Below are 20309 nucleotides of genomic sequence, written 5' to 3' on the forward strand. Positions count from 1 at the left end.
TACTTGGATCTAACGGAGGATATGACACAGGACAGAACACAATGGCGTTCTAAGATTCATATAGCCGATCCCACTCAGTGACTTGGATTTTCCAAGTCTCCAACCGAGAAGTTTTCCTCACTCGGGAAATTAAGGGAACACTACCTCAACCTATCTCCACTTACAAAGCTTCAACATACAAGCTTCAACAAAAGAAAATTCAAAGAACTTAGCGAAGAAGGCTTTGATGTATTTAACACAATACGTTGAAATGAAGGAAAGTTTATTTATTGATATCCCCGATAAGTTACAAATATGTACATATACTTGAGTCAAAATAAACAAACAAGAGAGAGCCTTCACAAAGGTTGCTTAGGAGAAGTCTCAGCAGTCGGTAGAGCCCCAGAAAGAGAAGGCACCGGAGGGGGATCATTCGGAGCCTCAGTACTGGACAAAACCCTAGAAGGAGGAGGCATCAGAGGTTGATCATTTGGAGCTTCATTACGCGGTACAGCCCCAGAAGATGAAGGCAATAAATGCCTTTGGAACAAACCCACAAATCTCTGATGATCAAGTAAAACCTGACCATCAGATTCCTTCATCTGGTCAAGCTTCCTCTTCATGTTTGTAGCATAGTCATGTGCGAGCCGGTGCAACTGTTTATTCTCATGCTTGAGCCCTCTAATCTCCTGTTTGAGACTCATCACTTCAGCCGCCAATGATTCAACTTGGCGGGTTCGAGCAAATAGGTGTTGAGCCATAGTAGACACAGAACCTGCACACTGAACACTGAGAGCCAGAGAATCCTTAACAGCCAACTCATCAGACCGTTTGGAAAGTAGTTTGTTATCTTTGGGAGTGAGAAGGTTCCTGGCCACTACCGCAGCGATCATATCATTCTTCATCACGGAATCCCCAACGGTAAGAGGATCAGTAGGGGAGACGAAGGATGGGCGCCGTATGTTGTTTGGAGAAGGCGGGGCTGCCTCTTCAACAAGGTTCAAGTCAAAACGACGGTCGGAGGGGCCAGACATTTTCAAAGGTGTTGAAGAGAGAAGAGGTCGGACAAATCAAGATCTTAGAAGTGCAAGAATGGAGCTTCTACTGGTGGATATTCAAGTGTGCTTTGGAACTTAATGTCAACCCCCTATAAAAATCTGCACTCGACGAAGCTTCAGAAATCGAAGAGGCGCCTGCTCAGAAATCGAAGAGGCGTTTGCTTTCTCAAAAGCTGGGCTGCTCAGAGACCACGAGGGTCGATCTCAGAAATCGAAGAGGCATTTGGTTTCTCAAAAGCTGGGCTGCTCAAAGACCACGAAGGCCGATCTTAGAAATCGAAGAGGCTTGCTTTCTCAAAAGCTGGGCTGCTCAGATACCACGAGGGCCGATCTCAGAAATCGAAGAGGCACCTACTTTTCCAGCCTTGTCAGCACCTGTCACACGCACACTCAGCTTTGCGGAAATTATGGGCATTCTGTCGAAGATTTCTGGCGAAGTAGAAAGCACATGAATCGTACTGTTCAATCACCCACTTCCCACACGCAACAGTAACTCATGGGTACCACAGATAACTTTGCCAAAGTTCTCTGACAAAGTTGAGACACGTGAAGCTTGCAGCTCCCGCTACATCGCTCTGACCAAGAAGGGTAAAAGAATTGCAAAGAAACAACACTAACAAAGTTTAGACACATAAATTTTGAAGGTCTAGCTACCATATTATTACCCACAAGGGTAAAGGAACAGTACCACTGCTGGATAATTGGAAAGTCCCGGTGTGTCAACCTATGTTCTTCGTGGCAAGGTAGACTAGCAAACATGCCCAACCTTTACTCACATTCGAGAAAACACTCCCAACAGGATTGCTTGCTCCAAAATCGAAGAGGCACCGCCCTCCGAATCTCGAGAGCTAGACTCCCAACATGATTACTTTCTCAAAAATCGAAGAGAGGGTAAAGGAACAATACCACTGCTGGATAATTGGAAAGTCCCTGTGTGTCAACCTTTGTGCTTCGTGGCAAGGTAGACTAGCAAACATACCCAACCTTTACTCACATTCGAGAAAACACTCCCAACAAGATTGCTTGCTCCAAAATCGAAGAGGCACCGCCCTCCGAATCTCGAGAGCCAGACTCCCAACATGATTACTTTCTCAAAAATCGAAGAGAGGGTAAAGGAACAGTACCACTGCTGGATAATTGGAAAGTCCCTGTGTGTCAACCTCTGTGCTTCGTGGCAAGGTAGACTAGCAAACATGCCCAACCTTTACTCACATTCGAAAAAACACTCCCAACAAGATTGCTTGCTCCAAAATCGAAGAGGCACCGCCCTCCGAATTTCGAGAGCCAGACTCCCAACATGATTACTTTCTCAAAAATCGAAGAGACACCGCTCTCCGAATCTCGAGAGCCAGACCCCCAGCAGGATTGCTTTCTCAAAAATCGAAGAGGCATCGTTCTCCGAATCTCGAGGGCCAGATCCCCGACAGGATTGCTTGTTCGAAAACCGAAGAGGCACCACTTTCCCAACTTCAAGAGCTGGATCTCCTTGGATAAAGCTTGTCTGTAATCTTCACACGCAACATCAGCTTTCCAGATACCACAGACCACGTTTTCAAAGTGCTCCGACAGAGTTAAAACATGTGAAGCTGGCAGCTCCCACTACCGTGCTATGACCAAGCAGGGTAAAGGAATAGCATTATTACTTGATGTTAGGGAGACTCCTATATATGTCGACCTCCATCCCTAACGGACAGGCAGACCTGCAAAAATGCTCAACCCTTTCTCTTATCTGAGAGGGCACTCCCAACGAAGCCTTTCGAAATATTCAGCTTTCTTTCCCCCCGATTATACCTCTGTAAACAAGCTATACTAGAGCAAGAATATCTCATATCATCAGGGTTAAAAGCAAGAGTATCCCATATCATGCTTTTTCCCTGTCTTTTCCTTTGGCCTTGTTCTTACCTGCAAGACAAGGAGAAAGAGAGCAATCAGTTAGCACTTGGAATCAAGCTTCCAGCCAGGTACTGACTGCCTGGAACCCCTTACCTGATTACTTACCTGGCATTGCTCTCGAGTACTCATCTTCAACATCTTATGCTTCCAGGGAAGATACCGCATCTGCCTGAGGAACAGATAGGGCAAGTGAGAAGGATACAAGGAAGCATGTGGAGACAAGCGTAACAGCACACGTGCCGATACATCCACTACTCTGTCAAAAGCAAAAGTATCCCATATCAGCAGGGTCGAACGTACTCTAGATTTGATGGACTTGTTTTGACCCTCAAATTCTTCAGTCGGCCTTATACTCTGGAGGAAACCAGAAAACCCTCCAGCCCGGTTCAAGAATAAGCCTGTGGAAAGTTACTTCTTCAAAAGCAAAAGTATCCCATATCATCTCTTCTCATTTTTCTTCTCTTTATCCTTCATGCTGCCTGCAAGATAGGGAGAATGTGAACAATCAGCCGGAGCTCTGATTGCTTACCTTGTCTGTCACCTCTTTCAGCAGATCCCCTAGCCCGGCGACTTGGGGGACTCCTACTACATGGTTTGTATCGCGCTTGACCAAGCCTGAAACTACAAGTAAGCTTCAAGTGAAATTGATACATTACCTTGTGAATCTCCACTAGTTACAGATACCACCCCTGGATGGAGCAAGAGTACTTCCAGAGAAGATGCCACATCTACCTATGAGACAGATAAGGCAAGTCAAGACGATACCACACTCCGGTACTTAGAAGTTTCGTGGTTACGAGATCATTCTCCCACAATATTTCCTAATGTCATTTGTACTAAATCATTCACTTGTACTCACTAAAGGAGAGCTTGAACCTATGTACTTGTGTAAACCCTTCACAATTAATGAGAACTCCTCTATTCCGTGGACGTAGCCAATCTGGGTGAACCACGTACATCTTGTGTTTGCTTTCCTATCTCTATCCATTTATATACTTATCCACACTAATGACCGGAGCAATCTAGCGAAGATCACAAAAAGTGATCGTTTTCGCTACCTAGGATCTATCTTGCAAGAGAACGGAGAATTAGATGGAGATCTCAACCATAGAATACAAGCTGGATGGATGAAGTGTAAGAGTGCACCCGACGTGTTGTGTGACCGTCGTAGGCCACTGAAGCTCAAGGGAAAATTTTATAGGACGGCAATAACGCCAGCGATGTTGTATGGCACAGAATGTTGGGCGGTGAAGCATCAATACGTACACAAAATGGGTGTAGCGGAGATGAGGATGCTTCGTGGGATGTATGGGCACACGAGAAAGGATAAGATTGGGAATGAGGATATCCGAGGTAAAGTAGGAGTAGCCAAAATTGAAGGAAATATGAGAGAAAATCGGTTCCGGTGGTTTGGACATGTGCAAAGAAGGCCTACAGACGCTCCGGTTCGAAAATGTGACTACGGGACAGAGGTTCAGGGCCGAAGGGGTAGAGGAAGACCTAGGAAAACTTTGGAAGAGACCCTAAGAAAAGACTTGAGTACTTGGATCTAACGGAGGACATGACACAAAACCGAGCGCAATGGCGTACTAGGATTCATATAGCCGACCCCACTTAGTGGGAAAAGGCTTTGTTGTTGTTGTTGTTGGTTGATTCAGAGGCAGATTTGCTTAAGATGCACCATTGAGGTAGCAAATTGGAGGGGGATGGAATACGAGTAGATCTTGGTAGAAGTTTGTCTTGGGAGTCTTCTTCTCTCATTAATAATCGGTGTCATTAAATCAGTATGCTGCTTTCTCTTCAGTTGCTTGTTTGCCTCTTCAGTTCCCTCTACATCTGTTTATTGGCTCTTGACTTTTAGGTGTTACATGAATGCGGGAGAATTGTGAGTGTTCTTGATCTTCAGTTCCCTTTGCATCATATGGACTTCAAATGTGCTTGGTGTTTTTCATCTAAATCTTATTTTTTTGCTTTAGAGATGCAACTTGTATTAGTTATTTCTTCCTGCATTGTCCTTTTATCACTCATAGTTGGGGGAAGTTTTTAGTATTGTGATGCGCTGTCAAGAGATTGCTACTCCTTACTCGGGGAGTATCATTTTGGAGTTACTTCGAATGAAAGCTTGAACTTTGTGGTTATGTCATGTTTGGAAATTTTGTGAACTCATTGGATGGAATGATAAGAAACAATAGAGTCCTATCATATAAACATAAATAAAAAATCAGAGTGAGGTTTCTTGAGTTCCTCTCTAGATTTGGTGTTGGAAAGAGGGGAGAGGGGAGTATTATATTGATTGTGGGCTTTTTGTTGTTGGACTTTTTGTTATTGGACATTTTGTTTCTCTTTCCTTCTACTTATTTCTTCTCTTATTTTCCTTTCAAACAATCTTGTAACTTTTCTGTTGGATGAGCTCTCTAAGAGAAATAGTAACTTTCGATAATCAAAGGTGACAACAATGGAAAATTGATATTGTTAGTCATATTATTTTTGCAGGGCAACTAAAATTTTAACTGAAATGAGGAGCACTTTTGGCTCTGACTGTCAATTACTATGCATTAATTCTTCTCTAGATGGTGTGGTTGAACATCAAGATTATCCCTGGGTGCTTTATGTAAGATATTCTGAAGTACTCTGTTTTTACCTTGTTCTGCTTTGCTTTTCCGTAGGTAGATTGTCTGATGGTATTATTGTACAAAGTAATTAGACGAATTATAGCTGAGCCTCTGTGCTTGTGTGTGTTATTGACAGAAATTTGAAGATTTACCTACTCAACCGCTTCGCTGCTTCCTTAATATTAACGATTTTAATGAGGTAAAGTACTTTTTGTTGCTCATTATCTAATTTTCGTATAATCCTATGTTAGGTTGATAATTCAAACGTTTTGCTTACGTCAGAATTTTGACCATGATATCCAATTTGTACAAACTGGGACAGATAAAGGATCTCATGCAAGATTTATCAACTAAACACATTATTCCCTACATGGAGCAAAAAATACGTGCGCTCAATCAGCAGGTATTTAACTTGACAATATTACCTTTAGTTTCTGTGAGTATTTTACTTTCTAGTGTACAATTGGTATATGTGTAATTAATTAGATTATGTCTGACTCTCTGGTTTTCAGGTTGCTGCAACAAGGAAAGGTTTCAGGAATCAAATAAAAAATCTATGGTGGAGAAAAGGAAAAGATGATGTGGTGGATTCTCCCAGTGGCCCTATGTATGCTGTACAATAGATTTCATTTCATTATTACTTTGTTACTATGTGTTCTTTGTTATATCCTTTTATTCTACTAATATGGAGTTTACTTTCCTTGTTCTAGGTATACCTTTAACTCCATTGAATCCCAAATTAGAGTTTTGGGTGATTATGCCTTCATGCTATGTGATTATGAACTTGCATTGTCAAATTATCGCCTAATATCCACAGATTACAAGCTTGACAAAGCCTGGAAACGCTATGCTGGCGTACAGGTGGGTTTAATGACTTCTGGATTGTAACTTTTTCTCTAATTTTTATATATTTCTTTTTTGGATTTTGATTTTACCCCTCTGCTTATGTATCCCTACATTCGATTTCTCTCCCTCGGCTAAAAGGTCTTTATTTTGTTGTGAGGGTTTCATGGTGTAACAAATCTCACTTATTTCATTTGTCCTTGCAGGAAATGATGGGGCTTGCATATTTCATGTTAGACCAATCAAGAAAGGATGCAGAGTATTGCATGGAAAACGCATTTACTACCTATTTAGTATGTATATTTTTTATTGTCCTTTTTGGTTTGAGATTAATAAGTTTGCTAGCCAAAAGCCCTTGAGGAATAGGTATCACATGACATTACCCAATTCCTCTCTCAATCTCAGGGATATGAGTGTTAGCTAAGATCATGTAGATACTAGTGAACCAAATTGTAGGTCTGTAGTCCATAACTCGAACAAATGGAGTTTTAGGAATCAAGCATATAGGAAAACTAATGAAAAATCCAAAAAACCTTCTCTTTTAATGAAAAGCCTTTTTTAAAGGTATAGTGAATAGTGCCAGTTAGAGGTCGCACTTGGTGCGATGGCAAGTGCCTTCGCCCATGAGCGGTAGGTCTCGGGTTCGAGACTTGGGAGCAGCCTCTCCATAAATGGGGGTAAGGCTAGCCAACATTCACCTCTCCCAGACCCTGCGTAAAGCGGGAGCCTTGTGCACTGGGTACGACCTTTTAGTGAATAGTGTCAGTTAAAGGTAAAAATGTGGTTTTTCATTAAAAGTGAACAGTACCGGGAGTGTTTTGTTAAAATTCCCTATTTTAATAGCATTAGCGTTCATCACAAGCCCACTCTTAATACTTATATTTTGTTAGATGATTAGTCTCTAGTTACAGCCCAACAATCCTGGGAAGCTGTCATTGAAAACCCACCAAAGCAAAGGGATCTATCCTTCCACAGGCAAACAAAACTTTTCAAGTTTCATCTTCCTTTAAAGGCCTTACAACCAATATGCTGTCTCCTCATCATTTGCATGCCAATCCAACCCATCCACCTAAAATCCAACTCTGACATCCTACAATTCCATTTTTGCTCTCAATAGATTCTCAGGTTTGCATTGCACGGATTGTTCTGCATTTTTTCTGGAACTCGACTGGCTAAATTGGCAAATTTTTGAGCCTGTTAGACTTATATTATAATATCCACTTGCAGCTCCCCCATATCTTTCCCGTTCTTCTTTCTGGTTGATCCTTCCTAATTTCGTTTTATTGGTATCCAAGCAGAAAGTTGCACCATCTAGCCAGCAAAATGCAACTAGGTGTGGTCTTTGGTGGGTGGAGATGTTGAAGACAAGATATCAGTATAAAGAGGCTGCAACTGTTTACTTCCGTGTTTGTACTGAGGTTATGCTCATTTTTCAATTTAATATGTTATGGGAACATTTTTTATTTTACTCCTGACCAATTCTTTTTTTGGAGCTGCTACAGTCTGCTTGAGCAAGTGTCTACTGCTAGCTTTTCACTATAATCAGTTAGGAGGTCTTGTTTTCTCATTCCTGACTAATTCTTTGATAGGAGCCGCTACATTCTGCTGTAATGCTTGAGCAAGCTTCTTATTGTTACTTGCTGTCTAGACCGCCTATGTTGCACAAATATGGATTTCATCTTGTTCTTTCTGGTGACCGTTACAAGAAATGTGATCAGGTAGCTATTCTTTAGTTTATTCAACTTAACTTGTTTAAATAAATGCTGCATCTTTTGAAAAAGATTTCTTGCCTTGTGTTCTCCAGGTCAAACATGCAATTCGCACATATAGAGGTGCCATGTCTGTGTATACAGGAACTACGTGGAGTCATATCAAAGACCATGTTCATTTCCATATTGGACAGTAAGTTTAGATGCAGCTTTATTTGGTATGTAGTTTTGCATGCCAACTTCTTGCGGACCAATCTATAGCATATTTCATACCATTATTGTGATTCAGGTGGTATGCTCTTCTTGGGCTATATGATTTGGCTGTAAATCATGTGTTGGAGGTCCTGGCCTGTAGTCATCAGTCCAAGAAAACGCAGGAGTTATTCCTGAGAGACTTCCTTCAAATTGTTCAGGTCAGCACTAGTACTCTTTGTATTCTGTGCTTGATTGAGGAGAAGGAAAAAGTGTAAGGTCCTTAAAATAGTTTGTATTTGCTCTTTAGAACGTAGGAAAAATTAACTTTCATTTCAGATCTCAAGGTATAATATGGTTTGGCTTGACCTTTTAAATTCATTAACCTGCATTCAGAATGAGTTTAATGCCATATTTTTAATTTTTTTAGTATTTTAAAACATGCGTACGACTTTTTTTCTTATCCCCACCTAGGGTGGACTAAAATGTTAGGTGATTCTACACCCCCAGAGTGTAAAGTTAAATATGATCCTGATAGGAAACATGATAACTTCTCAGGCCCTCTAGACATCCACTGACCTGTTCAAATTGGAACGGAAGTTTTAGCAACTTCTGTAGCAAAAATTAGTAGACTTCCGTCCTATTTATCACTCTTTTATGGTTTGCGCTTTTTGCTTATGTTATTTTTCTTAGATTAAACAGATTAAATTTCTTAAAACATTTTAAGCAATTGAAATGAGATCAACATGGTCCTTTAACTAGGTTTTACTAAAAACTAACTCAGCTTTCCTCCTCGATTATATAGAAAGCAGGGAAAGCAGTTGAAGTATCAAAGCTTCAATTGCCAGAGATCAATATTTCATCTGTTAGGGTAATTTTTGAGGATCATCGGACTTATGCATCATCTGCAGCTGTAAGTTATATTTCCTTTCTATCTTATAAATGTTCTATTCAATGCTCCCCCTTTTCTCTCTATTTCCTTATTTTTCAATGATTTCTTCCTTGTAATTTCATTATTTCTCTCCCATTTGATGAAGCTATTAGGAGGCTGGTGAGTTTACTTGTAGAATATGAGGATGATGTTCTTATTGTCTATAAGGGTTGTACTCCCTTATGAAAAAAATATGTGGATGTTGCTGTTTCAGTAATTTTGGTACAACAGTGGAATACAAATAGATGGAAATATACCAGCTCTTGTAAACCTCTAGGAGCTTTGCATTGTTAATGCATATATTCCCAAGGTGCATAAAGTCTTTGAACGAGGTTACAAATTGTAGTGTAGGGATTGCCACAATGTACAACAAACAAAACTGCCTGAATATGTCTTTTGACATGCTTGACTCTTTTAGTTTTCCTATGCTGCTGCTGGAGTCTGCTTTTGCAGAACCATGTACAACATATCAATGAATGTATTGTGACACACACACACACAACATGATTGGGAAAAATGAAGGTTTACAAATTGATTGTTTATTCTTATGGACGCATATTCTTCTTTGTAGCCTTACTAAATTGTGTACTGAATTTTTGCGAACTTCAAGAAAAGAATTTTGAGAGTGTTGTATAGGAATTTCTAAATGTGGTACACGTAGTATGATGTACTAATGTACTAATGAGCATGAATTACTTATGAAAACTCACGTAATTTGTGCTTTGATCATAGGCGCAGAAAATGTGATCATACTTATTCCTTTCATCTATATGTGATGCTGATGAGAAGCCTTTCTTTCTCATGGACTTTCTTGAATGACTCTTTAAGGTGGTTTAGACCATGGCTTGTAATTGCCAGTGTTGTGTTTATGAACATTCCAGGCAAATGTCAAGGAAAAAATATGGGTCTCCTTAGAGGAGGAAATGATTCCAAATTTGTCTACCACTAGAACTAATTGGTTGGAGTTACAATCAAAGCTTGTCCCAAAGAAGTACAAAGATTCAAATGTTTGTGTTGCAGGAGGTATGAACATGAACAATATATGAAGTTGCTTGATTAGTACTTTATATATTAAATTGCATCCTTCTAAGGATTAATGCACATTCTTCTTGCCATTGATATTGAAGAAAGAAGATGTTTTAGGGTTATTTTACGCTTTGTTGACATTTCTTGATATTTTGTTCTTTATTACCATATGCAGAAGCTGTCAGGATTGATATTGAATTCAAAAACCCATTGCAAATCCCCCTCCTCCTGTCTAGTGTTTCCCTAATATGCGAGCTTTCTGCAGGCTCTGATGAAATGAAATCTGGTAACTACCCCCCCAACACACACAAACACAATTTAACTCTTTAAGTTGATTATTGGCAAGCACATGTCACAATCATTGGCGGATCGGTTTGTGATGATGTAGATGCAAGTAGCTCGTTGACGGAGATTCAGGATGGGGAATCTACTAATTTAATTCATAGGTGTGTATATGATTGTTTATAATTACTTTCAGTATTTTTAAAAGGCACTGGTGAGGCATTCAGTGCAATGCGACCCTAAAATGCATTGGGTGACAACTTTCAGCATCTTATTGCATTACCAGGCATGAGCTATTTTGTTGCTGAATTGATAGTTTTTATTTTTATTTTTGAATACTTACTGGCCAAAATTATCTTTTAATGACTTTGTAAGCTCTTAATCAAGACAATCACTGAAGATTTGAGGAGTTTGTAGAGAAATCTCATCTTCTCCTTTTGCAAGACTAGTATCAACCTGTAGTAATACTGTCTGTCATTCGTTTGGCTGACTGCATGCCTTTATATTGCACAACTGGTGGATTCTTTACTTATTTTATTTTAATATGAACCAGAACCTGTTGGGTTTGTAAAATGAGTTTTGGCTTTGCCAAGTTCGGGCCTTATAGTAGGGCTTGTGGGCTTCCGTATTTCATGATTTTAATGGATATTAGGCTGTCCCATGGACTACTTAATAAGTCATTGTATTTGGGGCTTAAACCATGACCAGTGTATATTTCTTGTTGTAGAGCTTTGTGTCCCAAAGGCTTACTCGTAAATGCTTTGATAATTACCCTGTGGCTTTGAAAACATTCATTACTTGTCTATATCAGTATCCCTATTTCGGTTCTTATTATGTTTGCACCTGCTAAGGTGGATTTGTTTGCTTGACTTTTGCAGGGATGTGAACCTTGAGAGTTCTTTATTTTCTTTGTCTGATGTTGATTTTTCATTAGCAGGAGGTGAAAAAATTGTGGTGAGTACTTCATTTGTGTTGTTAAAGTATTGCAGAAAGAAATTTATAAGGATCCTCCATAAATTAAGACCCTTTTCTCAAATTTTTTTCCTTTTGCAAAATTTTAAAATCACTGAGTACTATATATCTTTTGGTGTTTCTTAGTCTATGGAGTGAATTAATTTGCATCTACACAATCCGTGCAAATGATAGAAAGTCGCTTGTGATTGAAACTAATAAAACTGGTTAGTTATACTACTAAAATTTAATATATGTTTTTATAATTCTCATTCTTAACTTGATTTGTAACTTTGTACTAAGAATAAAATAGAGCTGAGTTTTTAGCTAATATGATGCATGACTTCAATCACTGTCTTTTCTTCCTTTTTTTCTCAGTCCTTTACATTTTTATTTTTTCCTGTGTACTTCCTGTGCACATTGTGCCAACTTCAATTGTTTATTTATTTTAAAGACATTTTGAGATCTATTTTACATGTCTGGTTATTCTTTCTGCTTGAAAAATATAGTTAAATTGATTTCCTATAACACATTTTATAAACTATCTTGTTTACAAATTCATTGTTATACTTCTTGAATTCTACTTATTGTTAGTTCCCGTTCCCTTCAGGTGCAACTAACGGTTACTCCTAGAATAGAAGGCATTTTACAGATTGTTGGTGTAAAGTGGAAGTTGTCAGGTTCTGTTGTTGGCTTCCATAAATTTGACACTAACCCCATGAAGAAGATAAGCAGAAAACGAATACAGAAGGCTAAGCATCCTCATAGCGATAATTTAAAGTTTGTAGTTGTTAAGGTGTTTGCTCCCACCTTCTATTCTTTCCACCTTAAGAATTCTGCAATGACTATGTTCGGGCATCCATTTCTTCTGACTATCTTCTTTCCTATGTCAGAGTGTACCCAAGCTTGAGGGTGTCATTCATCCACCACCTAAAAGGGCATATGCGGGAGATTTACGGCATCTTGTGTTGGAGTTAAAGAACAAATCTGAATTTGCTGTGAAGGTATGCTCAGTTGGACTCTATGTTCTAAATCTATAATCAGGTAGTTGGTTTATCTGTGTTGTTTTTGTGAACTCTTGCACTGTATTGACTTTTATGGAAATTTTTGTTTGCTCTTCATTGTTTAGGACGTAGTCTAGGTAGTTGTCTTGAAATTTCTTTGATCACTTTGCCATGCAGGATTGTCGTACTAGATGCCATTGCATGAGTCCTGCATGAGCTAATGATTATACACCTTTATGTTAGGCAGGGGCTAACCATATGCTTACAATCTGTTTAATGTGCTTACATGTTATGGCCTGATATTCTTGCAGAATCTGAAAATAAAGATTAGTCATCCTAGATTCTTGAATCTTGGAAAGCAAGAAAGTTTGAACACCGAGTTTCCTGCTTGCTTAGAAAAGACAAATTCTGATCGGTCTGCTGAACATGCTAACCCCAATGACATTTCTCAGGCCCTGTTTCTATTTCCAGAGGTCAGCATCCAATTTCTCCCGGTTTGTAATGAAGCTATAAATTTCCAGTTTCTAGTCCTAGTGTTTTATGTTGATCTCTTTCTATACTACAGGACACAATTATTCAAGGGGAAACACCATTATTGTGGCCTCTTTGGTTTCGGGCAGCTGTTCCTGGGAACATTTCCTTGTACATAACTATATATTATGAGATGGGCGATACTTCAAGCACCATGAGATATCGCACTTTACGCATGCATTACAATTTGCAGGTGTGTGCATCAATGTCAATTATGAAAGTTTCTTGATTTGATTCACTTTTCTAAGAAGTATTTCATGGTTTTTTTTATGATTATAAATCAATGCAATCTTTTAAAATAGATGCTTATCTTCAAATATATTGATTACCTTATATCAATGATGAACATTCATTTTCATAGGTATTGCCGTCATTGGATGTGTCATTCCTTATTAGTCCCTGTCCATCAAGATTGCAAGAGTTTCTTGTGCGCATGGATGTTGTCAACAAGACAAGCTCTGAAAGTTTCGAAATTCAACAGTTGTCATCTGTTGGGAACCAATGGGAAATCTCATTACTTCAACCTGTCGATGACATCATTCCTTCACAATCTTTGACCGCTCATCAAGCATTGTCATGTTTCTTCATGCTCAAGGTTCGTGAAGAAGCTGAAGCTGAAACTGTGGTCCCATATTTTTTTTACAGAATTTCATCCCCCCCCCCCCCCCCCCCCCCTTCTCTCTCTTCTCGTTTCTTTCTAATGAATGGAATTAATTTTGGATTCAGAATCATGGCAAGTCATCAACTTCTGAAGATGAGAAATCTTCCCATTCCCGACTTCGGAGAACTGATTTGAGATTCAGTAATGGACCACTTTTTGATATAGCTAGCTCTCCCCTGGCAGATTTCCACCATTCTGAAAGACTGCACCAGGAAATTTTACATAAGGTTGATATATTCTTGCTATATCATTTCAACAATCTTTTTTTGTTCATGACACCGTTTGGATTTGGTTTGACTCATAAATCACCTTGTCTTGAAGGGGAACTAAAGTGTGCATCAGAACATGTACAAGTCGTGACCCATTAGCTTATGCGTTTGTTCACTGTGGCTGCTTCTCAGCATTATTTTCACACTGACCCTTTTCTTTTTGTATGGTTTAGGGAGACACTAATCCAGTTGATTTCATATTGATTTCCCGGCCTTTGAAGAATGACATTAATCCTGAAGTGTCCGAGCCACCGCATCTTTATTCTCATCATGCATGTCACTGCAGGCAAGTTTTGTATCAATATGGATTTTTGCTCTCTTTACCTAACTTTGTAGTTTCTTGTTTTAATTTATGTTAAGCTGACATCTATTATGGTGGTTAATCAACAGTACTGCAAGCCCAAGTCCTATATCATGGCTAGTGGACGGACCTCGAACCTTGTATCATAACTTCTCTGCTTCCTTTTGTGAAATAAATCTTAGCATGACAATCTACAACTCATCAGATGTCGTTTCATCTGTACGCATAAACACCTCAGACTCCAGTACTAGTGATCATTCAGGCGATGCAACTCCAGTTCAACCTGCCATGTCTTCTGGCAACCAAGATGGATGGCATGACCTCTCACTAGCGACTGACATCAAAGTGACCTCCGATGCCCTTGGATCCCAGGTCAGTAAGTCAATTCCCGTGGAGAGCGTCTCCCCATTTATTTGGTCCGGGTCAAGCTCAACTAGAGTCCAACTTGATCCTATGTCAAGAACTGAAATTCCTCTTCAAGTTTGTGTATTCTCTCCCGGGACACATGATCTGTCGAACTATGTTTTGCATTGGAACCTTTTACTTTCTAACGATCAAGAAAATTGGGATGGAAGGTCTTCCGGGACATGCCAGGGATATCCGTATTACCTTACCGTACTCCAGTCAGATTGAAAATTTTCTTTCATTTTTACGTCCTCCATAACGATGGGTGTACCATGTTTTGTATCTTTGGCCTGTAAATTATAATGTTCGCGATGTCTCTCCTTCGTTTTCAATTTTTTATTTTAGCAGAGCAGGAACTATGAAAGGGTTAGGAAAGTTAGGAGGTGAAATCAAATTGTTTTTCCATTTTGTTCTCCGATTAATTAGAGCAGTGAATGTTGGTGTATTCCGAAATTATTATACATGAATGAATGTACCTATTTTCACTAGAAAAAAAAGAAGTTGGATCTCATTATGTTTCGGTGACAATTCTTGAGGATATATACGCGACGGACGTCGAGGACGGTAGCACACCCATGGCCAGGGTCGAATAAATCAAAGGAAAATTAAGAGAAAAAAACACATGGTTGTGTAGAAAGAAAAAAATGGTTTTATTTTTAGGAAAACTAATGAAAATGATTTGAAAACTATGAGTTTTAACGATAACGACAAAATAAAGGGTCAAGTGAATAGTATCAGGTTTGACTTTTTAGTGTAAAAATGTGGTTTATCGTTAAAGTGAACAGTATCGCGGGTTTTTCGTTAAAACTCTCTTTATTTTTTTGGTAAACAGAAAGGAAAAATGGTTACGCATAAATAATTTTCCACTAGGAATCTTCGTAAGCTTCTTCCCTTTTGTAGGAGTTTTAAAAACACTTTGTGTAACGTTTTTGTAACGAGAAATGTAGCCGTATGAGTGTATAAAGCGGACGGCTTATACCGGATGTACCATTGGCAATTTCAAAATCCAATAATACAATGTCATATGTGCGGCTTATACCGGATGTACCATTGGCAATTTCAAAATCCAATAATACAATGTCATATGTGGTAAACTTTTAAACATGACAAGCGTTCTTGCTTTTGAGATATCATTCTATTTTTGTGTATGATAAATAAGTCTCTCTTGGTGGCTTGATTTTATGGGCCATGTACCTTTGTTAGCAGCCATATGGCATCATTAAAAAGCGAAACAACGTAGAAGAAGACAAAGTCCCAAATAACACCCGACCAAGTCCCATGAGTTTAACTCGCTTTCCAACTTAATTACTCAATCTTTAAATTCCTAATTTTCCTTTTTTTCTTCTTCTTACGCGTAATTAGCCCAAGTGGCTACACATTAACAAACAGAGGGTTAAGGATTGAATCTCTCTCTTACTAACAAGATATTTTTCAATGTGCCGGGAATGCAATTCAGTACACAAAATATCAAAATACAAGTGATTGAATGCTTGAAAAAAAAATGTTCAACCAGTGATATTATTACGCTTGAAATAACATACCTTATTTCCGACACATTGAAAAATTTATATTCGGATTAAGGATTAAGTCTCTGCCTATCTCTCTCATCCTCTTTCTCTCTCTAGATTAACAGGTGGCCCAATCATAAAAGAGACCGTTCACCTTCCAAGAAATCACGTCTTTCGCTTTTCGCACCAAAATCCACTACACCGCGTCCACGTCCCCTTCTCTTCTTCTCACAGGTGAACAGTCCGAGTCCTCGTTGACTAGATCTACCCCCCACATTCCTCTTCAAACCCCCTCCCCAAAATTTCATATCTCCAATTCATTCCAAATTCCCAATTATTCTTATCGATTCCGATCGGATTTTGGTTTCGATTTCGATTTGAAAAACTCTAAGCTCGCAAAATCATGAACGATTTGTTCTCCGGCTCCTTCTCGCGGTTCCGGAGCGAGGAGCAGTCGCCGCGGCGCGATGATCACGTGATCGAGATGGGGTCGACGGCGGCGGCGAGGTCGGGCACCGCCGGAGTCAACCTCGACAAGTTCTTCGCCGACGTCGAGTCCGTCAAGGACGAGCTCAAGGAGCTCGAGCGCGTGTACTTCAGCCTCCAGTCCTCCCACGAGCAGAGCAAGACGCTCCACAACGCCTCCGCCGTCAAGGACCTCCGATCCCGCATGGACGCTGACGTCACTCTCGCTCTGAAGAAGGCCAAGGTGCTGAAGGTCCGCCTCGAGGCGCTAGACCGATCCAACGCCGCGAACCGGAGCCTGCCGAACTGCGGGCCGGGGTCGTCGTCGGACCGGACGCGGATCTCCGTCGTCAACGGCCTCCGCAAGAAGCTCAAGGACTCCATGGATAGCTTCAACGCTCTGCGGCAGAAGATCTCGTCCGAGTACCGCGAGACCGTACAGCGGAGGTACTACACCGTCTCCGGCCAAAATCCCGACGAGAAAACATTAGACCTCCTCATCTCCACCGGTAAGGGCAAATCCGTCATTCTCGCATTTTAACCATCATTCGTCGCCATTTATTTTGCTGCTTAATGGAATTGAGTAAATTGCGACATTAGTCCCAAACTTTGACTAAATTATAGCTTTTACCTTAAAACTAAACATTCATTAAAATTCGATTTAAATTTGACAAAATGTAGAGCATTGATCTTTATTTATAACTTTAGTAAGAATTTCCGTCAAAATTACGGGGATGTAGTATTTAAAACCTTAAAGTGCAACCATAATTCTAATTAGAATTTCCGTCAAAATTAAGCATGCAAAGCGGAAGTGCCTAAAGAATTATGTTACTCGATTTTGTTATAACCGTCGCTTAATTGTGACGGAAATTCTTAGTGAATTGGCACGAAGGACCAAGGCTTCACATTTTGTGTGAATTCCAATACCAGTTTCAATCATTTTTAATTTAAGGACCAAAGCTCCAATTCCGTCGCAATTTAAAAACTAATCCTGCAATTTTAGTGCTTAGTGAACTATTTTTTTGGTTGAAAAAATAAATGCTTAATGAAGTATTTGATTAACCAAATTGGGAATTAAATCTGCAGGAGAGAGCGAAACGTTTCTGCAGAAGGCAATACAGGAGCAAGGGAGGGGCCAAGTCCTTGACACGATTCAGGAGATCCAGGAGCGACACGACGCCGTAAAGGACATGGAGAGGAACCTGCAGGAGCTGCACCAGGTGTTCCTGGACATGGCCGTGCTGGTGCAGGCGCAGGGGGAGCAGATCGACGACATCGAAAACCACGTCATGAGAGCCAACTCGTTCGTCAACAGTGGCACCCAGCAGCTCACCAAGGCCAGGGCCTCCCAGAAGAACACCCGCAAGTGGTCTTGCTTCGCCATTATTCTGCTGCTGGTTATTATTCTGATCGTGATCCTCAGCTTGAAGCCCTGGAATTGGGGTGGCGGTAGCAATAACAACAATAATAATATCAATAATCCGACGCCCGCCGCGCCACCGCCACCGCAACCGCAGTAGGAGAGGAGAGGAGAGGAGAGGAGAGGAGAGAGTAAAGAGTATCGTGATTTGTTCATATTCCACATTCCTATTGTTTGTGTTAAATTTTTGTGACATTGATTTATTTTTTATAATAGGGGTTTCTTCATTTTATTTTGTTAGGTTTCACCAGTTGATCAGAGTTGTGTTTGCTTACTCGTATCAAGTTTAAATCTCTTTTCGGTACTAAGATAGCTTCAAATATCGTTTTGTTTAAAAAAAAAATTAAAAATTAAAATACAAGCTCTTGTATAGGTTCATTGCGTAAGATGAACGGTAACGATCACGGGGATCCTTCTCCTTTGTAAAGGTCAGTTTAGAGTCAAACGTGTGGTGGGAAAAGTGGTCGGAGATTTAAAATACTTAAAAGTTAGAATGTAGCCACTTAGGATTATAGTTTAGTGATATTTCTCTTTACTTATAAATGAGATGTCTTATATACGGTTTAAAGCCAAGTGAATTTGAACTACATTATTATTATTATTATTATTATTTTTTTTTTTTGAAACTAGTGTCTCCGGGTCTTTGACCCGACTACTCACTAGGCCACCCGCCTGACCCCACAACATTTGGTAGGCAAGAAACTCTAGCAATTGCTAGGTGGGTACCTTGAGAGGTGTATTACTAGTCAATTGTGAGACTTAGTCCACTTATTTAGTGTAGATAATATTGTTTGTTTAGAAGAAAAAAATGACATTTCGCTAGACATTTAGACACAAAAGTTACATAATCACACAAATTTGCATAGGTCGACATTTTCGAAATTTAGGGTTTTCAATTATTTTAAAGAATAAAGCGACCGAACTACCCTTACATGTTGTGCACATGCTTATATTTAACATAAATTTGGACAGAATAATAAAAAACTAACAGTTGGGGGGAAAAGGCCATGTGATTCTAACTTAAAACTTTCACTTACAAGTAAAAAATAAAGAAAAATATTGCTCGACCGTAATATGAAGTTACTATTTTTGTATCCTTTTGCATCCTCTATGCCAAAATAATGAGTTAACTTGAAGGATGGACAATTCTGATCAATATTGGAGAGGCCTGGTGGTCAAGGGGGCAGATCAATTTTGACTCTAACTTGCTAACTTGAAGGATGGACATTAAACGTGGAAGTGTGCAACTAGACAATTATCAAACGTATAAATGCTCTTTTTGTTCTTTTCTTTTTTATTTTCTCCGTGGAATCTGAAAATTGAGATGAGTGATAATTATGTAGTACCAAATATTAATAAATATTGGATGTCACAAATGGTTCTTAGGGTGGCATCAAGAAAATGACATAATTAAGAAGTCACTTGGTATTACGATCAAGTGGTATCCATCGTCATTGATAAATAAAAAGTTTTAAATTTAAATTTTGTAAATGGCGTATATTGTGCGTACCCCGTTGTGTTGTAAATGACTTAAGCTTGTAATTCTACTTTCGTGCTGTTTGTTTGGGGTCAAAACTTAAGCTTAGCAATCGATGTCCTTTGTTACCTTTCATTTTGATTGTTAATCGCAAAATTAGTGAAAGGAAGTTACGGTAACCCCAAAGATCAATCCATAATACGGTTGTATATGAGATTTACCTGTATTAGATAGTTTGTCATTTTGTGTGTGTGTGTGTGTGTGTGTGTGTGTTTAGATAGAATTAATCAACTTTAGTTTAATTTATATGCAAAGACTTTCTACATTTTAATCACAATTTGACATGTACACAAAAATAACTCATAAAAAATATAGAAAGAAAAGTTATTGCAGACATGTCAATCTGTGATTGGGGCATGTAAGATTTCCTACTTCCAAGATAGAGCAAATGATTTCCAAACCTAAACCTTGAGGAAAAAAAATGTAGAAAACTTCATTTTAATCCCTAAATAAGATTATTTTTTCAGTAAACCCTATGTAAGATTAAAAACTAAAAATAGTCATCCATGTCAGATTATAGTATTCCATATCATTTTTTAATAGAATTATTGTAGTTTAGTTTCCTACAAATCAATGTTTTAGTGTTTTGTATTTATTGATTCTTCACATCTCTTCTCTTCTGGTTACAATGGAATTCCCCATCTTTGGCGGCAATGCAGTTTTTTCCTCCTTCTCTACTGATGACAATGTTCACGCTTCTTTTCTATATACTGAACCCGAAATTGATAGAAC

At 39.2% G+C, this 20309-nt stretch overlaps 2 protein-coding genes across 6 annotated transcripts in view; both read left to right on the forward strand.

The window, feature by feature from the left end:
• LOC103449569 (uncharacterized) overlaps positions 1 to 15092 on the forward strand; it is a 21724-nt gene extending 6632 nt beyond the window's left edge. For 3 of the 5 annotated variants that reach the window (XM_008388895.4, XM_070810206.1, XM_070810207.1), the window contains 23 exons: positions 5424 to 5541; positions 5679 to 5741; positions 5865 to 5945; positions 6055 to 6149; positions 6253 to 6403; positions 6592 to 6678; positions 7684 to 7803; positions 7975 to 8103; positions 8190 to 8287; positions 8384 to 8507; positions 9092 to 9199; positions 10099 to 10240; positions 10419 to 10529; positions 10632 to 10689; positions 11404 to 11479; positions 12087 to 12272; positions 12370 to 12480; positions 12792 to 12953; positions 13046 to 13204; positions 13373 to 13606; positions 13738 to 13899; positions 14115 to 14227; positions 14332 to 15092. In XM_008388895.4, the coding sequence (XP_008387117.2) occupies positions 5424 to 5541; positions 5679 to 5741; positions 5865 to 5945; positions 6055 to 6149; positions 6253 to 6403; positions 6592 to 6678; positions 7684 to 7803; positions 7975 to 8103; positions 8190 to 8287; positions 8384 to 8507; positions 9092 to 9199; positions 10099 to 10240; positions 10419 to 10529; positions 10632 to 10689; positions 11404 to 11479; positions 12087 to 12272; positions 12370 to 12480; positions 12792 to 12953; positions 13046 to 13204; positions 13373 to 13606; positions 13738 to 13899; positions 14115 to 14227; positions 14332 to 14875 (3232 nt within the window). In that variant the 3' untranslated portion in view covers positions 14876 to 15092. Of the gene's footprint in view, positions 1 to 5423; positions 5542 to 5678; positions 5742 to 5824; positions 5946 to 6054; positions 6150 to 6252; positions 6404 to 6591; positions 6679 to 7683; positions 7804 to 7974; positions 8104 to 8189; positions 8288 to 8383; positions 8508 to 9091; positions 9200 to 10098; positions 10241 to 10418; positions 10530 to 10631; positions 10690 to 11403; positions 11480 to 12086; positions 12273 to 12369; positions 12481 to 12791; positions 12954 to 13045; positions 13205 to 13372; positions 13607 to 13737; positions 13900 to 14114; positions 14228 to 14331 lie in introns of all 5 variants that reach the window. The other 2 variants (XM_029090373.2, XM_070810208.1) reach the window with 1 other exon arrangement.
• A 1232-nt stretch (positions 15093 to 16324) lies between these two features.
• Positions 16325 to 18272, forward strand: LOC103449568 (syntaxin-121). The gene is made up of 2 exons (XM_008388894.4): positions 16325 to 17129; positions 17707 to 18272. Exons 1-2 carry the CDS (start codon positions 16559 to 16561, stop codon positions 18138 to 18140), a joined length of 1005 nt encoding a protein of 334 aa, XP_008387116.2. The 5' UTR covers positions 16325 to 16558; the 3' UTR covers positions 18141 to 18272.
• Positions 18273 to 20309: the final 2037 nt, after the last annotated feature.

Source organism: Malus domestica, chromosome 12 (assembly GCF_042453785.1).
Source record: "Malus domestica chromosome 12, GDT2T_hap1".
NCBI lineage: Eukaryota > Viridiplantae > Streptophyta > Magnoliopsida > Rosales > Rosaceae > Malus > Malus domestica.